Genomic DNA, 22,495 nt, shown 5'->3' on the forward strand with positions numbered 1-22,495 from the left:
TGTGTAGACGGGTCGTTACAGCCAGACGGTAGGACAGGCTGCGCCGTCTGCTCACTGGATGTAGAGCCACCTGAAGAAGATTGGACTGGTGGCAGGTTGATGTCTATAGAGGAAGAAAGGGTGAAGACAGAAGATAGGGGTGAGTGGAGAATGGTTGTGTATGGATGATACTGTGATGCATGAAAGGGAGTGGGTGGGGGATGGGGAGTAAGGGAGTATGTATGAATGGTATTTTGACGAAGCCCGAAAGGATTTCTCCCCGTCCTCTCCTTTTCAGCATGGGGGGGACGGAGAGAGGGTGTTGCCGATTAAATGAAGCGGCCTTGCTGTGGATGTGCTGCGTCTTGCTGCATTGCTTCTGACCCAGGGCAATGGGCGAGATGTAGGGATAGCCCGTCATACAGGAGCTAAGAAAAGATGGAGGAAGGGGGGTGGTGAATGGGCGTGATATATATTACAAAGGATTACAAAGGTGGAGCATGCCGACAGGAGACCTTTTGATCCATATCTAGGTCGGATGCGAAAAAAAAATCATATTAATAATAAAATAATAAATAAAAACTATAATAAAGTAAATAACAATAAAATACATCAGTAAATGCATAGGTATAGTTAAATAATAAACAAACAGGTAAATAGTAAATAATAATAAATTGACATATAACTAATGATAAATGAAAATCAGACAGACAAATGATAACAAAACAAAAACTAATAATATAAGATAATTTATAATCATTACAGCATCTTACTTAGGTATTTATCTAAATGATTCTTAAAGCTTCGAACTGAACTACATTGCACTACCTGTGCAGGAAGTTTATTCCATTCATTAACTACACGGTTGGCAAAGTTGTTTCTACCTACTTCCAAATTGAATCTATTTCCGGACAGTTTGAGACCATTGTTTCTTGTCTGATTTTCATTCACTGTGAAAATTTTGTCACTTTTGATGTTGTCAATTCCCTTTAAAATCTTAAAGACCTGTATCAAGTCACCTCTGAGTCTACGCTTTTTTAGGGAAAACAGATTCATGTGTTTTAGTCGATTTTCGTATGATTTATTTTTGATATTTGGAATCAGCTTTGTGGCTCGCCGTTGTATTTTTTCCAGTCTGTCAATGTCTTTAATGAGATTCGGTGACCATACGGAAACAGCATATTCCAAATGTGGACGAACTAACGATTTATATAGCTTGTTAATGAGTGATGGAGTTTTGAAATCAAAAGATCGCGCAATCAGTCCCAGAATCTTATTTGCTTTCTCAGAGGCTGAAATACACTGCTTGGTTGATTTGAGGTCGTTACGGATAATTACGCCGAGATCTTTTTCACTATCCACTTTTGTTAACGAATTTCCAAATAACTTGTAATCGTACTTACTGTTATTTTAACCTATGTGCATTACCTTGCATTTACTTGTGTTAAATTTCATTAGCCACTTTTCAGACTATTGCTGTAATTTATCTAAATCTTCTTGAATATCTAATTGGTTTGAGTGATCATTTGCCACTCCGCATAGTTTTGTATCATCAGCAAATTTGGAAACAGTAAATTTTAGTCCATGGTCTATATCATTTATATATACTATGAATAGAAGTGGCCCAAGAACGGAACCCTGAGGAACTCCACTTGCAACACTTTTCCATTCAGAAGTTTTTCCATTTAAAACAACTCTCTGTTTTCGACCATTCAACCAATTACTAGTCCAACCTAATAGGCTACCACTTATTCCACGCAAAGCTAATTTAGTAAGTAGTCTTTCGTGTGGGACGGTATCAAAAGCTTTTGCAAAGTCTAGATATATTAAATTTATATTGTTTCTTTTGTCATAATTCGAGATAACTGTGTTGTAGAATTCGAGTAAGTTAGTCACGCAAGAACGTTTCAGTCTGAAACCATGCTGGCTATCATTTATCAAACGGTTACTTTCTAAATGATGTTCGATAGCATCTCTGATGATAGTTTCCATTATTTTTCCAACGATTGAAGTCAAACTTATAGGCCTATAGTTATTTGGTTTCTTTTTGTCACCTTTTTTGAATATGGGAGTAACGTTAGCTAGCTTCCATTCTCTTGGGATATCTCCGGATATGATGGATTTCTTGAAAATAATTTCTAATGGAACAACAATCTCATTTTTCATTTCCTTTAAGATTCTTGGATGCCAACCGTCAGGCCCTGGTGTTTTATTAACTTTGAGTTTGTCTATACACCTTTTAATTTTTTCTTTTGTTATATTTACCGTAGTGAGTAAGTTTACCCCAGACTTTTCACAGGTTTTAGTTTGGAATTCACTTTGAGGTGTTTCGTTTACAAATACCGAGCTAAAATAATTGTTTAAGATATTACACATTCCTTCATTTGAATATTCAAGTTGACCGTCAGTAGATAATAGTGGACCAATGTGATTCCTAACAACCTTTTTATCTCTAATGTAACTATAGAATTCTTTGGGATTCTCTTTGGATTTATCAGCGATGTTCATTTCGTATTGTCGTTTTCTTTTTCTTATTGTCTTTTTTACATCTCTCTGTATTGATACATAACTTTCATAGTCATTAGATGCACCCGAGCACTTATATTTCTTATAAGCCAGTCTCTTTTTAGCAATACTTTTTTCAGTTTCTTTGTCGAGCCACTTTGGGCGAGCCTGATTTGAGGGACGTCTGTCCTTAAAAGGAATGTAAGTTTGAATCATCTTAGTGAGCGTATTTTGAAATATTTCCCACTTCTGATCTACAGGTCTTTCGTTTAATTTTGCCTCCCAATCTCTAAGCTGAAGCTCCTGACGTAGTCCTATGAACTGAGCTTTACTGAAATCGGGTATTTTAGAAACACAAGTATCTATTCTAAAATTGTTTAGGATTTTGAATCTAACTAAGTTGTGATCGCTATTTGCAATATGTGTGTGTGTGTGTGTGTGTGTGTGTGTGTGTGTGTGTGTGTGTGTATCAACCACAATACACTTTAATTCTAAGCCATCAACATCGAGAACAAGAGAGACTCGAGGAGGCCAACATGCAGCAATTGAAACGTGGTACGGCCAAGGACTCGAGCCTGGGCTAGCACGTGACACGTGTTAGGGACTTGGCCGATTGTGCCATCAAGAGAGATATAAGTTGAGCGCATCTTTTCTTATATATTTGTAAGCTCGAGTTACATACAAGTACACGAAATTTTTGCATTCAACCCATCTCCACTATGATTGTACAATTGGTAAGTATACGAACGAGGGAAAGTATTTGTACAACACTGAATGGGTCCCGGTGAATAGATAACTCGAGCATACAAATATAAAAGAAAAGTTGTGCTCAACTTTATCTCTCTTGATGGGGCAATCGGCAAGTTACTAACACTTGTCACGTGCTAGCCCAGGTTCGAGTCCTTGGTCATACCACGTTTCAATTTCTGCATGTTGGCCTCCTCGAGTCTCTCGATGTTGATGGCTTAGAAAAAGTGTATTGTGGTTAATAAAAATGTATATGTGTTCACTGGGACCCATTCAGTGTTGTACAAATACTTTCCCGGGTTCGTATACTTACCAATTTTACTATCATAGTGGAGATGGGTTTAACGCAAAATTTCGTGTACTTGTATGTAACCCGAGCATAAATAATATATACGAAAAGTTGCGCTCAATCCATATCTCTCTTGATGGCGCAATCGGCTAAGTCCCTAACACTTATCACGTGCTAGCCCAGGCTCGAGTCCTTGGACGTACCACGTTTCAATTGCTGCATGTTGGCCTCCTCGAGTCTCTCGATGTTGATGGGTTAGAATTAAAGTATATTGTGGTTATAAAAATGTAAATCTGTTCACTGGGACCCATTCAGTAATGTATGTATATATATATATATATATATATATATATATATATATATATATATATATATATATATATATATATATATATATATATATATTCTTTTTTACGGCAGGCGGAGAACATCCATTAATATAAAACAAATCACGTGCCTTATTTCTCGGCCATTACTACCACCGAAGTTGAAATGTTATTTGTTGATTTGTAAGAACTGTCGAGAGGACCATAGGGTTGTAATAACGTATAAGATAAGAAAAATAAAATTCAAAATAACTAGATCATACTACTTAAGCCAGCATTACACGGATCAATACGAAGGATTGATAAAGACCACCCCTACTCGTAATTACATTCATTATCATTTTTAAATTTAAATGAATATAGACAAATTAATAAAAAGCAAGGTATCACATGAGCATTGTAGAAGTTCCCATTTTCACACTTCACCATATACGGGATTATATTGTTGAAAGAGACATTAATTACAATAAGGTGTTTTATACACACTATGTATGATAATGATAAGCTGAAAGAGGCATCATCGGAAAAGGACTTCGGTATAACGGACTGTGATCTGAGTTTATCGGAGCATATGGCGTAGAAAAAAATAAAGCCAACCAAATCGTAGTACTTATCAGGAAAACGTTCGTGTGTTTGGATGACTAGTTTAGATATCTTTTTATCGCACTTGTGAGACTGCTATTGGAATATGCGAATCAGGTGTGGCGCCCTTATGAAGTAAGAGACTGAAGTTTTGGGAAACTGTACAGCGCAGAACCACTAAATCTGTACCACCAATAAAGGTTTATCATATGAAGAAAGGTTACACAAGTTGAAGCTATCGTCATTTGTATGTAGACGCCCCCGAGGGAACATGATAGAGACGTTCAAGATTGCAATTGTTAATCAAATTTATGATAAGGATATGTTGCGGAGGAACATTCAAGATGCAGGGAATACGATTCAAGATGATTCTTTTGAGAAACACTCATTAAAAAAATTAAGGAACACTTACAATTGAACATCAAGAAATATTCGTTTTGTAAGAGTAATAAATAAATGAATGGGTCACAAAACTACAATAAGTTCAGAAAATATGAAATGTTTAGAGGAAAAGTTAGATAAAGAGTGGGCAACTCAGGGGCAGAAATATAACTATACATAAAATCTAAGAAAAACTGACCCACAACAATAGTTGCCAAACACATCAGGAGAATAATATGAAGAGCTTGATGCACAGGCTCAATAATCTTTCGGCTTATTTCCCGAAGATTGAATATTTATGAGTAGGCCATAACTTCCTTTATTGTTGTTTATATACAGTATCAAGGCAATATCAGTACAACTGTGTACCTGGTTTTACTATCTGTAATTATTATATTGCATATGGTGAATATATGTGGTGTTGTAATGTCTTTATGTCAAGTGAAAAGCTTATTGATTTTATAGGTGATCATAATAATGGGACCTTTCGCAGTGAGAGATTTGATACCAGACACCGCCAGATCTTGTAATTCTTGCCGGAAAATAATTACTTTTTTGGGCAAGTATTATAGACTTACAGAGGTATATCGTTGTACATTATTGTGTCTGAAATTTAAGTCAATTAATTTAACGGTTGCAAACGGCATATAGCATTGTTTGAGCCTCTATTTATAATTACAGATGATATTCGTAAAACAGCCTATAATTGTATCAAGCCAAGTCAATTTGTCATTTTCTACCGACTTCAATGGACATATACTGATATATACTTTCAACTGAATGCACTAAGCAATAGGCAAATCTATGTAATGTATAGAAAATATATTTTTGTATCGAAGACTTACTTTTTCCGGTACGATAACTAAAGCCCCCTTCACACGTACCATCACGCATCAGCGACTTGATGCAGTAGTCGTGTTGAAAACTTGTTTCTAGCGTCCGGACGGGCTGCATCACTGCGAATACCTTGCGCGAACAACCAGATCTCAGACATCATTTGGCTTTCACGGGATGAGGATGTCTAAAAAAAATATTATGAAAATGACCTACATATGTCAATTCATCTCGCACAAAACCTCTAAAACCTCAATTGAACAAAAAAACTTTGTCCTGACTAAATGAAAAATGGGTGATTTTGGAAATGAATTTTTATGTGTAATGTGTAAAAATGACGCATGTAATTATTTTTCTTTTATGAAATTGTGTTTCTATGTGAAAAATATATTCTTTGTATGAAATTGCACTTACATAGAGACGGAAGTGGAGTGTGAGAGGGGGAGGTGGGGGATTGGTGCGTAGGCCTATGCACTGAGGGAGAGGAGGTAATGCTGTGACCTTACACGCACCCCCTCCCTACTCCCCGCCCACGAGAGTTGGAGTAACGACTCGGAGCGCAGGATTTTTATAGTGACGTTACAAAACTTGAGTTGTGACTACACACCACAGTAGGATGAAATTTGTTTAGATTTAAGTCATAAAGGTGACTCGAACTTGGGACGTCACTACTACCTCACGAGTCTTTTACCGGTAAATTACCGGTAATTCCGGTAACGGCATTGTTGTTTACCGGTAATTCCGGTATTGAAATTAGCGGTATTTGCCCAGCACTACTGCGCAGCGATTAGAAATCGGTACGCCCATGACTGCTTTCATGATGCTGCGACGTTTTTCAACTCATCGCTTCAATACATCGCGCATCAAATACTCGTACGTCCGCCACCACTGTTGTTATATTTCATCTCACTGATTATCTTCATATACAGGACGTGACAGTGATATCCATTATTTTTCGACACTCTTAGATAAATTCCACAAACCGAAATCGACATCCTCTAATTTTTACTGCTTACACTTACTTCAGTAAAAATAATTACTATTTTTAGTTTTATCTTATAATTAAATTAACAAAGCCTTATCACACACCAGTAAGTAAAATTTATAACATTAAGAGTCATGTTTTTAATTCTAAAAACACTTATGCAGCCATTTATGTCGTATTATTTTTTTAATATCGGTTTCCAAATTAGCTAAGTCACCCCTTTGCCTCATGGAATGTGAGACAATTGAAAATTCTAGCGCTAATAGGAAACTACGAGCCTGACTGCGAAAGGTCCCATTGAAGTGGCCGTACTTGTTGTAGATCAGGGATTTGTTCTTAAAAATTTGAAATTTTGATTAATCATTTCAGTTAGCTGTTTTCTTCTGATGTTTTCTTTATTAATTTGTTCTTGATTAAAACGGAAATTTTGATTAATCATTTCAGTTAGCTGTTTTCTTCTGATGCTTTCTTTATTTTGATAAAATCATTTTAATTATTTAAAAAAAATTGCATACTTGAGGCCAACATATACTAGGTACAGCTCTGATTGTTCTCTATTTAAATCGTCATTTTTTGTAAAGTCAATCCTCAACTTTTTCATTTTCTTTAGTACGAGGCGGAACTATGAAACATGAATAAGCCTCGATGCATCGAGGCGGCCTTGGTTATTTTTAAAGCACGTGCGACCTTCAACAGACTGTCAGGAACATACGGACAACCGTTTACCAGAGGTGCTCAGGTGGGTAGCAGAAAAGAAGATTGTGATATTGATTACTGTTTATTGATATAATGCATAATTATATTGATAGGGGTGCACAGATTCCTAGTGCCCTGACTCGACAAAAATGGCTTGTTAAATCTTACAATATGAATATATACATTTGTTATCAATATTATATAATATTTTGATTTTGTTTGAGAGTTTAAATATTTTCGGTTATTTTTAGAAGTGCACGACTAAAGCCGACCAAACACAATGACGGTTTTTGCTCAAATGCACAATTTTATATAAAATATTAGCATATGGTTGCATTATTTGACCTATTTTCTTTAAAATTTCCATGTAATATGATCAAAGAAAAATTACGTTTTTATCCTCTGCAAAATTATCAACCACAGCTACGAATACCGTCCGACTCACTAATAGCCGACCAAATCCGACAAAACCCGAACAAGGACGGTTTTTGCTGAAATGCACGATTTTATATAAAAAAAAAAAAAAATAAGCATATGGTTGCATTATTTGACCTATTTTCTTTAAAATGTGCGATTTCCATGTAATATGATCAAAGAGAAATTACGTTTTTATCCTCTGCAAAATTACCGAACACTGCTATGATTCGTCCAGCCTGCCATCTCTGATCACTGGTGGTATGGATCAAACTACACTCTATTAAGTTTCTTACTATTGTGTTATTAGTGTAATAGATTGCATATAGTTGAATTATTTCAACTATTTTCTTTAAAATGTGTGATTTTCATGTAATTTGACCAAAGAGAAGTTATGTTTTAGCTGCAAAATGACCGCCCACAGCTACGAATACCGTAACAAATTAGCATATGTTGCATTAATTGAACTATTTTCTTTAGTCACGTAGAATAATTTTGACTGGTGGTGTAAAGTTGATTTTTTTTTCTGCATCCAAGTGTTTTCTTTTGCACCACCAGTCAAAATCACCCAACATAATGGTATTATACTTTCACTTCCATTTGCAAAGATTTGTTGTACTTTTTGTAGGTTCCAAGTCTCTGTTTCCTCATTTTCAGTTTTATTTCTTTTGTATTTGGGACACTTATGATATTGTCTTTTTCAGTTCCTTGTTTAGCAAAATCATCAGCTGCACCATTGAAATATATACCACAGTGTGATGGTGTCCATACAAAAGTTAATTAATTATAATGGATTTCATGTTGTTCAATAACTTTTTACACTTAAGAAAACAAGATTATCACCAGGAAATTTTGAATTCAATGCAAGTAATGAACTATAACTTCTACAAATAGATATAAAGCTTTTCCTACATTAGATGTTAGTTTTAAAATTTCATGATATGCAATTCTGCAGTAGTACATACATACATACATACATATACCAAGGCTTCTTCCCCCTTACAAGGAGGGTAGCCAAAAAGAAAAAGGCATAAAATCATTCCCACCCATTCCATCCCTGAATACACTCCACACCCCTCCACCCTCCCTCTTAACTTAGCACCTCCTGAATGACGGGTCATCCCTGCACCCTGTCCACTGCCTTGGGTCAGAAGCAGTGTCGCAAGACACAGCACATCCACAGCAAGGCCGCTTCATTAAATTGGCGACCCCCCCTCTCCGTCCCCCCATTGCATAAAATGAGAGGACGGGGAGAAATCCCTTCGGGCTGCATCAAATTTTGCTCACACATACTACCTCACCCCCCATCCCCCCGCCCATTCCACCTCATGCTATCACAACAGTAGTGCTAGAGTTTATACCTTCCATTCTTTTGGAATATTGTTCTTCATTATTTATCCAATATTCATAGAATTCCTAAACCACAGTACCACATCCAGCTTTTTCACCTACAACAGACCCATCACAGAAAATATGCATTTAGACTTTGGGTACATTAAAATTTTAGAAAGGAATATCTGACATAATTGTGAGCAGTCATATTCACATTTCTTGTAATCTGTTCTATTTCAGTATCAAGGGGTTTATTATTCCAAGGGTTGATGAGCTCTTTTGTCAATTTGGGGACACAGTAGTTTATTACATCATAATTGTTTATAATTTTACATATGTTTTTGGTGTAGACATTTATTGGAATACCATTTTTTCACCATAATTCATCTTGTCTACAATTCTGATTATTGTCTCCTTATCTGAGTGATCTTTGAATGGCAGTAGTTGTTAATTCTGGATTCTGTCATAAATACTTGTTCAGTTCCATACTTCCATTTCTATTCTCTTATGTCTTAGACACCCTGATATTATCCTTGTGTATAATGAATGAATAAGTTAATGAATAAACGTGTGAATAGATTAATATCTAAATGAATAATAAGTTGATAAGATATAAACAAATGAACAAATTTAAAAAGTGAATGTATGATTGCAGTGATACTTAAATAAACAAATGAATAGAGAAAAATAAATGAATAGATACATACTGTATACCAAAGGCCTTTTCCCCCTTACAAGGGAGGTAGCCAAAAAATACAAAGGCATTAAAACCATTCCCATCCATTCCATCCCCAACATACTCCACTCCCATCCACCCCCTTCCTTCCCTTTTCTCTTGGCACCTCCTGGATGATGGGTCATCCCTGCATCACGCCCACTGCCCTGGGTCCGAAGCAGTGTCGCAAGACACAGCACATCCACAACAAGGCCACTTCATTCAGTTGGTGACCCTCCTGTCTGTTCCCTCATACCGAAAAGGAGAAGACGGAGAAATCCCTTTGGGCTGCGACAATTTATTTTTCACACATACTCCCTCACCCCACATTCCCCACCCACTCCCCCTCATGCATCATCCATACACAATTGATAAATAGATACATACATAAACATATGTACAAATAGATAATTGAATAAACCAATATATGTATAAATGGGTAATTAAATAGATAATTTAAGAAGTTATATTGGGTGCACACAATATAAGATTCTTAAGATTCTTCCTTTCCAGAGAGCCAACAAAGGGTCTTCGAGAAGTACAAACACAAGAATAGCCTGAGGACGTTGTAGAGATTTTAGAATGTCAAAGACATTGAAGGACACCATGTCCAATTTCCCCAGAGCTCGGGTCATTCTTGTCTTGGGCCTGAGTCTCTTTTGGACAGTGAGAGCTGAGGATTATGTGGAAGATGAGGTTAGGTAGAGGCCTTTTATTGCTCTTGCTGAGTATTTGTTATATTTCTGTGTACAGTGGGTTTCTAGCTATAGAAGTGGTTCTTATATATACGTACATACCGTATACCAACAGTTCTTTCCCCCTTACAAGGGAGGTGGTAAAAAAATAAAGGCATAAATTCCACTCCCACCAATTCCATCCCCATGTACTCCACTCCCATCCACCCCTCCCTCTTAACTTGGCTCCTCCTGGATGATAGGTCATCCCTGCATCTCGCCCACTGCCCTCGGTCAGAAACAGTGTCGCAGGCTGCATCAGTTTATTTTTCACACATACTCCCTCACCCCCATCCCTCACCCACTCCCTTTCATGCATCACAGCATCATCCATACACAACCATTCTCCATTCACCTCTATCTTCTGTCTTCTCCCATCCTTCCTCAGCAGACATCCCTGTTTCCCAGTACTCCTTTTCCCCCATCCATTCATCTCATCCTAGGTCGACCCCTCATGTTCACTCTCTCCACCTCTGCCTTCCACACCTCTTTTTACTAATCTTTGTTTACTCATTCTTTCCATGTGTCCAAACCATCCCAATACTTTCATCAACCCAATCTCCCAACTCCCTTTCCACCCCCATTCTCCTCCTCACCTCCTTGTTTCTCACTCTATCCAGCCTAGTAACCCCTATCATACTTCTTGGGCACCTCATCTCAAACACATTCAAACTCCTCTCTTCCTCTCTTATGTTCCATGTTTCTGCTCCATACAGTGCTGTTGGCACAATCACTCCTTCATACAATCTCCTTTTAGCATCCATTCCTAAATGTCTATTTCTTGTTACACTTTTTAATCCCCCAAGGCATTTACTTGCTTCTCTCAATCTACATTCTACCTCCACCTCCACTCCTTTTCCCACCATATTTGCACCCATATATCAAAATTATCCATTTCTTCCAGTCTCTCACCCTTAAGGGGGTACGCGACACCTGGGGGGGTGAATTTGGTCAAGATATGGCATTTTTCAAAACTGTGTTCAAAATGTTCGTATACCACTTAGAAATAAATCCCGACAAATAATTTTCCAGCCGCGCGCAATTTAAAGGTCCTGGGTGAGGATTAAAGGGACAGATTTAAAGGCGCAACCCACACTAGAAGGAGGCGTACCACTTAGGACCTTCAGGCGCAGCGAATAACGTTGAAATTTGATTGAATTTACACTCGCCCAGTGTATCAACGGCCAATACGATTGTGGAGGGGAAGGGAGGAAGGTGGAGGGAGAATATTTCGCCAACTTTGTGCGAAACTAAGCGTTAGTTACCGGCTAACTCTGAAAAGGGAAGTACGCATGTCTCATGAGCTCTCATTGCAATCTATTACTTTAGCTAGTACATATTACTCTTTAGTACAGTCATCATGGGTAGTAAAAAGAACAAAAGAACATCACAATGACAAAAAACAGCAGTTAAAGATGGCAAGCAGTCAAAGACGACTAAAGATCTCACCACCTCTCACTCCACCACCGCCCTCACCTGCACCTCTGTGACGGTGACAGAGGTAAAGGACAACATTAGACTAAACAATTCAAAGAGGAAGATTAAATCCAAAGAAGAAAGCAAGAGGAAAAAGATCAAGGCTATACAGGAAGAAGAAAGAAGAAGGGACATCATATGATGCTGGAGGGGGTGCCCTACCAACATAGATTGGCGAGGGGAATCTGATGAGGAAAGAGAAGGTGCCCACTACTGGAAAATAAACCTCTTTCCAATGATTTAGATACCCTGAAGACCCCCAGCAGAGAGGTTTCATATGAAGAAACCGCCAAAGGTGCAAAAAAGCAAATTATATGATGTTGTCGTCTGTGCGTCGTCACTACTGTGACATACTTATACTTTAGTTTTTCAGTATTTAAAGTACTTATAATTAAAATATGTTGATAATTTTTACTGTACTTACTTATTATATAATAAGAATTAAGCCATGAAAAAATCAGTCAAATTGGTGAAACTATAAGCAAGTTACAGATATATTCATATTTCAAGTTGCCATATCTCCGTTCGATATTTTTCTACTTTTTTTTAATCATAAAAAATCTAATATACATTAGATTTAAATGAAACTTACAGGGAATATTACTTTTAGTAACTGCTAAGGCCGATCGTTCGAATATTTTGAATAGGATGAAAGAGTTCGGAGTAATAATGGAAACGAGCAAAAAAATTGTATTTTTCACGATTTTTGCCAGCCATTAAAATTGAAATGCCTGTATGCAAAAGTATAAAGGAAATTGTTCAATTACTCAATGACCGGCCCTAGGTGTGCCTACTGACTAATCATAGCCAAAATATAAAACAAATTGGTCCACGTATTATGGTGCTGTGCACTTTTAAATGTTGCTACTGGTATACGTACATGTGTACATGTGTACATACATCATTCTGCTTCACCTAAAATGTAAGCAATATGGATACCTATTTACCTGAGAAGTTTCAGCTCTTTACTCTAAATATTTTAGAAAATGACCTCCAGGTGTCGCTTACCCCCTTAATACTCATTTCCAGTCTGCTGTCACTTTCTCCCCTTTTACATCTCATCACCTTACTTTCACCCACATTTATCTTCAGCCTGGCAGATAAACTATATGAATTGAGACTAAAAGCACTGGGTCTACCAACTTTGAAAGATCAAAGAGAAATAAATGACATGATTACAGTGTTCAGGTCACAAAAGGGGATAGATTGCATTGATAGAAGAGATCTCCTGATTAAAGATTGGAGGGCTTTTAGAGTTCATGGAAGTAAATTAAGAAAGACCACATGTTGAAGGGACATGAAGAAATAGTTTTCCATATAGATGTATAAATATGTGGAATAGCTTAGGTGATACAGCCCAAGTTCAAATAATACACAAGTTCAAACTGAAATATGATAATTGGAAATTGAAGATATAGATTAATTGGAACCGTACATGACTTTGAGTCTAGGTATGTTAGACAGTTAGAGAATAGAAAACAGGACCCAATGAGATGGATGGGATAAAAGGGGCATTGGGAAAGAAGGGAATGTCTGTTGAGGAAGGAAGGGAGAAGACAGAAGATAGGGGTGAGTGGAGATTGGTTGTGTATGGATGATGCTGTGATGCATGGAAGGGAGTGGGTGGGGGATAGGGGGTAAGGGAGTATGTGCGAATGGTATTTTGATGCAGCCCAAAGGGATTTCTCCCCATCTCTTTTTCTGCATGAGGGGATAGAGGGGGTGTTGCTGATTAAATGAAGTGGCCTTGCTGTGGATGTGCTGTTTTGTTACATTGCTTCTGACCCAGAGCTGCCGGGAAAATGCAGGGATGGCCCGTCATCCAGGAGGAGCCAAGAAAAGAGGGAGGGAGGTTGGTGAATGGGAGTGGAATTATGGGGGGATGAAATGGGTGGGAGTGGATTTATGCCTTTGACTTTGGCTACCTCCCTTGTAAGGGGGAAAAAGCCATTGGTATACGTATGTATGTAGGTATGTACATGATTTTTGCTAAAAGAAGGATCTCCTTTGTCCTCAGGCCCCCTTCCTTGAAAGGTGCTATTTTGATGATTTTCTTGGAACGATCAACACCTGTGAACTCTTCACTAATGTCAGGGCATTCAGGGTTGATGAATGGACAACGGGCCTGGGCAAGAATGCCTTCTGGCATGGAGGACCGCTGACCGATGCCTCAAACTCGTCCAATGGTGAGTTCATGGAAAAGAATGGAGAGAAGAAAGATGAAGAGGAAGGAGAGTGTTTAATATTTCTTTGGTGATAAATGTTTCTATTCCTGAAAACAGTATTGTGACAAAGAGATGGAGTCAAAGAAGTTAAAGGAGAGATCTAGGGAGGGAAAAGAATAGATGTGATCAGGACTACAGACTTTTTCTATCTCAAGAAGGTCTTATCCTTGAATCCTTCAACCCAGCTGTCAATATTTGAGACACCCCTCTGGACTAGAATTGATACATCAGTCTTTTATTACTGAAGACTAACTTCCAGTCAAAAAAAATGAATGATGATCACTTAACTTTTATGAGCCCTCCGTTCTGTTAACTGGCCTCCTTAAATATCTCCCTTACTGCCTCTCTTTGGTACAAAATACATATACACATACATGCAGAATGTAAGGAGTGAATCACTGTTGAGTATTGCCCCTAGGGAGGGTCAAGGATTTTGTTTATATCAATTTATTATGCTCATAAAGCAACAAACCTAATACAATATTTACTTTCTATAGCTATGCATAGTATGTGTAACACACAGGTCATGTTACTGTGTGCAGTGAAGCTGTATGGTAATGATAAGAACATAAGAGAGGAGATTGCAAGAAACCATAAGGCCTACATTAGGCAGTTCCATCACATCCTGTAAGGTGAAATATATTGGTAATCAAGGTGAACTTTAACATCCACCAAAGTGTAGGTGTCAAATTAGGACAGCATCTACATTATTGTCATTGAAGAGAAAGTGACACACATGTATTAAGGCTTGGCTTTGGGGCAACAGGTCGCTTACTGAGGGACATTCGAAGCAGTAGTGGTAGAGACTGTTGGCGTTTGGAAGTCACACAGGTTGTAGGTTGTTGTTGTTGTTGTTGTCGTTCCCTAGACTGTCTGTCCGAGCAGTCCCGTCTCCCCAAGGAATGCCATAGCCGAAACTGGGTTTTCCCACAAATCCTTTATAGAGCGTATGTTGTGTTGTTTGCGTGCATGATTGTGTATAATGCAGTCTTCCATTATGTGTTGTATGGTATGGGGTGAAGTGTTACATCCTGGGCAGCTGTTCACAATGCGGTCATCCAGGGAGTGGGTGGGGGATAGGTGGAGTAGTGTGGTATGTCACTTGCCTCATAGACTTGCCACAGTGTTCTGTAACCCAGGCAAAGCAGTGCAGTCATGATATTGTGTCTGAACAATGAGTCCATGCTTGCAATACCTTGGGGAAGAGAGATGGAAATGGTTGTAGTGTTGTATTGATATGCTTTGTGCACACTCAGTATTCATGCAGTGGAGAGTGGTGAAAAGAGCGGTAGAGTGTATGATCTTTCTATAGCAGAGAGATGAGGGTGTGGCATAATCGAGAAGCAGTAGTTCACAGGCAATTTTGGTGAGGAGATCTGCCTGTTCATTAGCAGCAATACTAACATGGGAAGGAATCCACATAAAGATTATGGTGAGAGTGTGTTCTTGAGCTGATTAACTGTTGTAAAATGTGGTGGATGAGGGGGGGGAGCAGTGTGTTGGTTGTGGAGATGAGATGGCCTGTAGGACAGACTGGAAGTCACACATCACCACACCATTCAATTGCCAGTGGCAGAGTAGGTTAACAGCCAGCAGGAGTGACTGTAGTTTGCAGTACGTAGAACTGGATGAGTTGGGTAACCTGTGACCAACCCAGCCTCCCTGAGATGGCTCTAAATCTGGTGAGTAAATGGCACAGCCTGCACTACCATCTGGCTGTAAGAACACATCTACATAGATATGGTGTGTAGCAGGGGTTGAGGAGGGCACTGTGGTGATGTGTTCCAGGGCTAATTGTTTCTGAAAGAGTGGTGGGTCTTTTTTTGAAGTTATGTGTCAAGGTGACATGAGGCTCTGGAATCCTCCATGGAGGCAGTCCATGATCAGACCTTGCCATGGGGACTTTGATGTGAAGGCACTGCAGGGTGAAGCACACGGTGTTAACAAGGGTGTGGATCCTGGAATGCAGCGAAGTGTTGGCTGCGGCTGGATCAAGCGAAGCTCTTAGGACATGGGAATAGTAAGGGGACAGATGGGGTGAGTGGAGGCACTTCACACTGAAGGTGGAGATGTTGGCATGTATTCTTTCATCAACTGAAGGAAGATTAAGTTCAGTTTACATGTTTACTACTCTAGTGGAGGTGAGACATCCAAGAATGTACCATATCACTCTCTTCTGGAATTTTTCTAAAGGCACCAAGGAGGTCTTAGAGAGTCGACTAAGGGCTGGGGAGAAATACTGTGACTGACCAAATAAAGGCAACATAGATGGTTCTTGCCAAGGGGATGGGTAATCCAGTGGCATTGATGGTGAGCCATTTAAAGGTGATAAAGCTGTGTTCTAGCCAGTGGAAGAGGTCTTGGATGATGGGATGGGTGCACTACTGAGCAAGTATGGCTGGAGTGATGAGTATCAGTGCTCCCAGGTATAGGTACTGTGTGCAGGACAGGATGACACTGTATTGCAGTGAACACTGGGAGTGTTGTGGGACCCTGAGGAGAGAATACTTGACTCTTTTCTGGGGAAAGGATGAAGCCACAGGTGGGTATCAACTCGTAGGAGTAAAGGAGGTGCTGTAGGTCAGCAGCAGAGGTGGAGTGCACACAGATGTCGTCAGCATAGCACGTGACAGTTGTGCTGGGAATGTCGGGAAGAAGGGATAGCAAGCGGTTCATTAAGACATTAAAGAGGAAAGGACTTAAAAGATCAAATTCCCTGGAGGTATTGCACATTCCCTGGAATAGCACATGTGAGGTCCTGCTTAAGAGCCTTGGATCCACATCAGGAGATTGTCTTGGACACCAAATTGAATGAACTGGTTGAGAATAACCTCCCTGTTGGCCATGTTGAAAGCTCTCTTGAGATCAAGAAATGTTACCACACTGGTAGGTGAGGTGGGCATATACTGTAAGTCTATGAGGCAGTGGTGTGCTCCTCTGTGGTAGGAAACCATACAGCTGCAGTGATTGCTTGCCCTGTAATCAACCTTTGATTGCTGAATTAATGGTCAAGAACAGAACCACTGTACCATCGAATGATGTTTGTGTGCATGTGATTCACTATGGTCTTAGAGCATGTGTTGGACTTGTGATCGACAGCTATTTACCAAGTTGTATTATACAGGAAGGGAGCTATGCTTGTAGTGACCCATCTTTGTATCTTTCAGCATCTAGTTTGTTCTTAATTCCATACGGTGCCGCACACGTAGGCGTCATGGGGAGCGAGTGTATTTGCGAGGCTGCCATATCGGCGTCTTGATTATATTTATTGTAGTCGCCCCTCCATAATGACATTCTTTCTAATTCTTTTGTAATCGCATTTTCTATGGTTATCAAAATTCACGGGTGAAGAGAGAACGATCGATATAAGCGGTGACTATATTTTATGATGCGAGTATTATTACGACACGTCGTACGGCTCAAGATCTAAATATACAGGTCAGACCGTTTACATTCTTCTGCGCAGCTTCTGATGTCATTTGGCTGAGTCCATTTTCTCTTTGTGATACACTGAAGAAAACTGTGAAACGCCAAGGAAGACAGGAACTATAATTTATGTATATATATTATATATCATATATATTATATATTCATATATATAGACAGGAACTATAATTTTTATATATATTTATATATATATTTTATATAATATTTGTCAGAATATAACTAATTGCGTGGAGCAGTGCGAGCGAAGGCGATGTCATTTTCGAACGACGGACCAGCTTCAACTGACAGCTATAGGACCCGCTAACCCCACTTTGAACAGCCAGGTGACGTTCACGGGCCCGCTGCGCCAACTCCCTCGAAATTCGGTCGGAAGTGGTTAGACCTTATATTCTTAGATCTTGGTACGGCTGGCATTGGCTGCTGCCACCGAGATCTAAGTCCATGACGCCTACGTGTGCGGCACCGTATGGAAGGGGTTAAATTCTTGTATGGTTTTTGCACATACTATTTTTTCATCCAATCTGTTCCAGACATCTATCACTCTGAGTGGAAAACTATTCTTTTTCAGAGCTCTTCTATAACTATAATGGAACCTTGCTATTTGTACACAATCCATTCCAGGAGGCTGTTCGAATGGCGATTTGTACGAATGACGAATAATTTTTTCCTATAAGATATAATGTAAATTGGATTAATTCATTCCAGACCCACAGATTATTGCATATTGTAATAATATTTTAAGCATAGAATACATAAAAGCTATGAAAAACAATATACAGTACTGTACAGTACATGAAATAAAAAAAAATCTAACTGGACTTTACCTGTACTGAGGTGAACTGATGGCTTAAGGGGGTACGCGACACCTGGAGGTCATTTTCTAAAATATTTAGAGTAAAGAGCTGAAACTTCTCAGGTAAATAGGTATCCATATTGCTTACATTTTAGGTGAAGCAGAATGATGTATGTACACATGTACACATGTACGTATACCAGTAGCGACATTTAAAAGTGCACAGCACCATAATACGTGGACCAATTTGTTTTATATTTTGGCTATGATTAGTCAGTAGGCACACCTAGGGCCGGTCATTGAGTAATTGAACAATTTCTTTTATACTTTTGCATACAGGCATTTCAATTTTAATGGCTGGCAAAAATCGTGAAAAATACAATTTTTTTGCTCTTGTTTCCATTATTACTCCGAACTCTTTCATTCTATTCAAAATATTCGAACGATCGGCCCTAGCAGTTACTAAAAGTAATATTCCCTGTAAGTTTCATTTAAATCTAATGTATATTAGATTTTTTATGATTAAAAAAAAGTAGAAAAATATCGAACGGAGATATGGCAACTTGAAATATGAATATATCTGTAACTTGCTTATAGTTTCACCAATTTGACTGATTTTTTCATGGCTTAATTCTTATTATATAATAAGTAAGTACAGTAAAAATTATCAACATATTTCAATTACAAGTACTTTAAATACTGAAAAACTAAAGTATAAGTATGTCACAGTAGTGACGACGCACAGACGACAACATCATATAATTTGCTTTTTTGCACCTTTGGCGGTTTCTTCATATGAAACCTCTCTGCTGGGGGTCTTCAGGGTATCTAAATCATTGGAAAGAGGTTTATTTTCCAGTAGTGGGCACCTTCTCTTTCCTCATCAGATTCCCCTCGCCAATCTATGTTGGTAGGGCACCCCCTCCAGCATCATATGATGTCCCTTCTTCTTTCTTCTTCCTGTATAGCCTTGATCTTTTTCCTCTTGTTTTCTTCTTTGGATTTAATCTTCCTCTTTGAATTGTTTAGTCTAATGTTGTCCTTTACCTCTGTCACCGTCACAGAGGTGCAGGTGAGGGCGGTGGTGGAGTGAGAGGTGGTGAGATCTTTAGTCGTCTTTGACTGCTTGCCATCTTTGACTGCTGTTTTTTGTCATTGTGATGTTCTTTTGTTCTTTTTGCTACCCATGATGACTGTACTAAAGAGTAATATGTACTAGCTAAAGTAATAGATTGCAATGAGAGCTCATGAGACATGCGTACTTCCCTTTTCAGAGTTAGCCGGTAACTAACGCTTAGTTTCGCACAAAGTTGGCGAAATATTCTCCCTCCACCTTCCTCCCTTCCCCTCCACAATCGTATTGGCCGTTGATACACTGGGCGAGTGTAAATTCAATCAAATTTCAACGTTATTCGCTGCGCCTGAAGGTCCTAAGTGGCACGCCTCCTTCTAGTGTGGGTTGCGCCTTTAAATCTGTCCCTTTAAACCTCACCCAGGACCTTTAAATTGCGTGCGGCTGGAAAATTATTTGTCGGGATTTATTTCTAAATGGTATACGAACATTTTTAACACAGTTTTGAAAAATGCCATATCTTTACCAAATTCACCCCCCCAGGTGTCGCGTACCCCCTTAAGTGGAAGGTGTAGAGGAGGAGGAGGGATGTTGATGTTACTGTTTGGAAGGGGAGTCACCTTCCATATAAACATCAGGTAACATCCCTTCAGGTGTTTTCTCTTTCTGGTGTTCTTTCTTTTTTCTGTCTTTTTGCACTAAAAGAATCTTGGGATTCTTTCTTTAAAAATCTGTCCAATGTTGTCTGCCTTTGACGATTTCTCAGAATTTTTCTAAAATGGGCAATAACATTGTTATTGAACAAATTGATGCTCCTGTTGACCACAGCAGTGTTGGGATACTATTTTTCCACCACTCTATGTGTTTTCTCCCAGTGATAACACAATTCTATAATTTCTGCAGTGGAAATGCTTCCCTTACTACTTTTCTCCTCTGAAGAAGAAAGTTCTTCTACCACTTCTTGCTGCTCCCTGTGCAGTTCTTGGAGTTCTTCAGTTGTCAGCTCATTTCTATGGTCTTCGACCAACTCCTTCACATCATCACTGTCTACATCCAATCCCATGGACTTCCCCAGGGACACAATATCTTCCACCACTACAGGCTCCGTATGAAAGCCTTCAAAGTCTCTGGCTGCCACACAGTCTTGCCACAGATTCTTCCAGGCAGAGTTCAGTGTCCTGAACTGTCTATTATCCTCAAACAATGAAGGATATTGAAATGGTTCTTCCAAAAGTCCCTGAGAGTTAGTTCTGTGTCAGAGGTCACTTCAAAGCACCTTTGAAAAAGTGCTTTTGTGTAAAGCTTTTTGAAGTTTGAAATGACCTGCTGATCCATGGGCTGGATTAGAGGAGTGGTATTAGGGGGCAAAAACCTCACTTGGATGAAGCTGTATTCACCCACCAGATCTTCCTCCAATCCTGGAGGGTGAACAGGAGCATTGACCATTACCAGAAGGGTCTTGAGTGGTAAATTTTTCTGCTATAGATATTTTTTCACACTCGGGGCAAACATTTCATATATCCACTCGGTGAAGAGCTGCCTTGTTACCCAAGCCTTACTATTAGCCCTCCACATTACACTGAGTTTACTTTTTATAACATTATTTTTCTTGAACACTCTTGGGTTTTCTGAGTGGTAGACAAGCAAAGGTTTAATTTTGAGGTCCCCACTAGCATTAGCACACAACAAGAGTGTAAGCCTGTCTTTCATAGGTTTGTGTCCTGGCAATGATTTCTCCTCTTTTGTGATGTAGGTCCTCTTAGGCATCTTCTTCCAGAAGAGGCCAGTTTCATCACAATTAAAAACTTGGTGAGGAGTAAATCCCTCACTCTTTACAAAGTTTTTAAATTCCCCAACAAACTTTTCAGCAGCATCTTTGTTTGCACTGGCAGCCTCCCCACACCTAACAACACTGTGAATGCCACTTCGTTTCTTGAATCGATTAAACCACCCCTACTTGCTTTCAATTCATCACTTTGTGCACTGGTTCCAGAGCTGTCTCGCTTAAGGTCATCATGCAACTGCTTTGCTTTTTCACAAATTATTGTTTCAGAAATGCTGTCACCAGCAAGTTGTTTTTCTTTAATACAAACTAACAAAAGTTTTTCCACTTGTTCAGTTATAGGTGACCTGTTCACAGCAAGAACGGTCACTTCCTTTGCCACATTAGCCTCTTTTATTATGTCTTTATTTTTCAGTATAGATGATATGGTTGATTTCACCATGCCATACTGAGTTGCCAGGTCAGAGATACGAGTTCCACTTTCAAACTTTGCAATGAGTTCTTTTTTCAATTCAATTGTCATTCTCACTGCTTTCTTTTTAGGCTTGGTTGAATCACTAATCTTTTTTGGACCCATGACTGCACTATTTTTAATAAAGATAACAAAAAATAGCAGTAAAGTAGCACAATGTTTCACGAAGCTTGCGTGGATGACGGGTAGTTTACGGAAACTAGCACGAGACTAAGCTGAAGTGATCGCATGGCACGACCAGTAACAAGGTGACGCTGTCTGAATTGCAGGACAAGTACAAATGACGAGTTGAATTTGACCTTGAACAAGTTGGACGAATAATGAGTTTTATTAATAGAGAGGCGGACGAATGGCGGGGTTCGACTGTATCCTTTTTGAGTTTCTTTTCATGTCCTCTTATTTTTCTTTTGTCCCACTTTGATAAATCTTCTCTATCAAGGACTTCCATACCTTACATGATTCTGTAAATGGCCAGTAGATGTATTTCTCTTCTTTGCTCCAAGGTTGTTAGTTCCAATTTGGACAATCTTTGTAAGTCAATTTTGAAAGTGTTGGTGCCATCTTTGTTATTGCTCTTTGGATTCTTTCTAATTTCTTTATATTTTTTTTTGTATTAAGTGTCCATAGTGTCGCAGCATACTCTAATCTTGGTCTTATCAGTGTGATTAATATTTTCTTTACCATTTCTTCATCCATGTAGTTAAAGGC

At 38.9% G+C, this 22,495-nt stretch overlaps 1 protein-coding gene across 2 annotated transcripts in view; it reads left to right on the plus strand.

The window, feature by feature from the left end:
• Positions 1-7,236: 7,236 nt before the first annotated feature.
• The window catches only part of LOC143036846 (MAM and LDL-receptor class A domain-containing protein 1-like), an 89,006-nt gene continuing 73,747 nt past the window's right edge, over positions 7,237-22,495 (plus strand). The window contains exons 1-3 of one of the 2 annotated variants that reach the window (XM_076204684.1): positions 7,237-7,367; positions 10,299-10,481; positions 14,013-14,181. In XM_076204684.1, coding sequence (XP_076060799.1) covers positions 10,368-10,481; positions 14,013-14,181 — 283 coding nt within the window. In that variant the 5' untranslated portion in view covers positions 7,237-7,367; positions 10,299-10,367. Of the gene's footprint in view, positions 7,368-7,947; positions 8,000-10,298; positions 10,482-14,012; positions 14,182-22,495 lie in introns of those variants that run through there. The other variant, XM_076204685.1, reaches the window with a different exon arrangement.

The sequence above is a fragment of the Oratosquilla oratoria genome, chromosome 21 (assembly GCF_046742065.1).
Source record: "Oratosquilla oratoria isolate Oo_2021 chromosome 21, ASM4674206v1, whole genome shotgun sequence".
Taxonomy (NCBI): Eukaryota; Metazoa; Arthropoda; class Malacostraca; order Stomatopoda; family Squillidae; genus Oratosquilla; species Oratosquilla oratoria.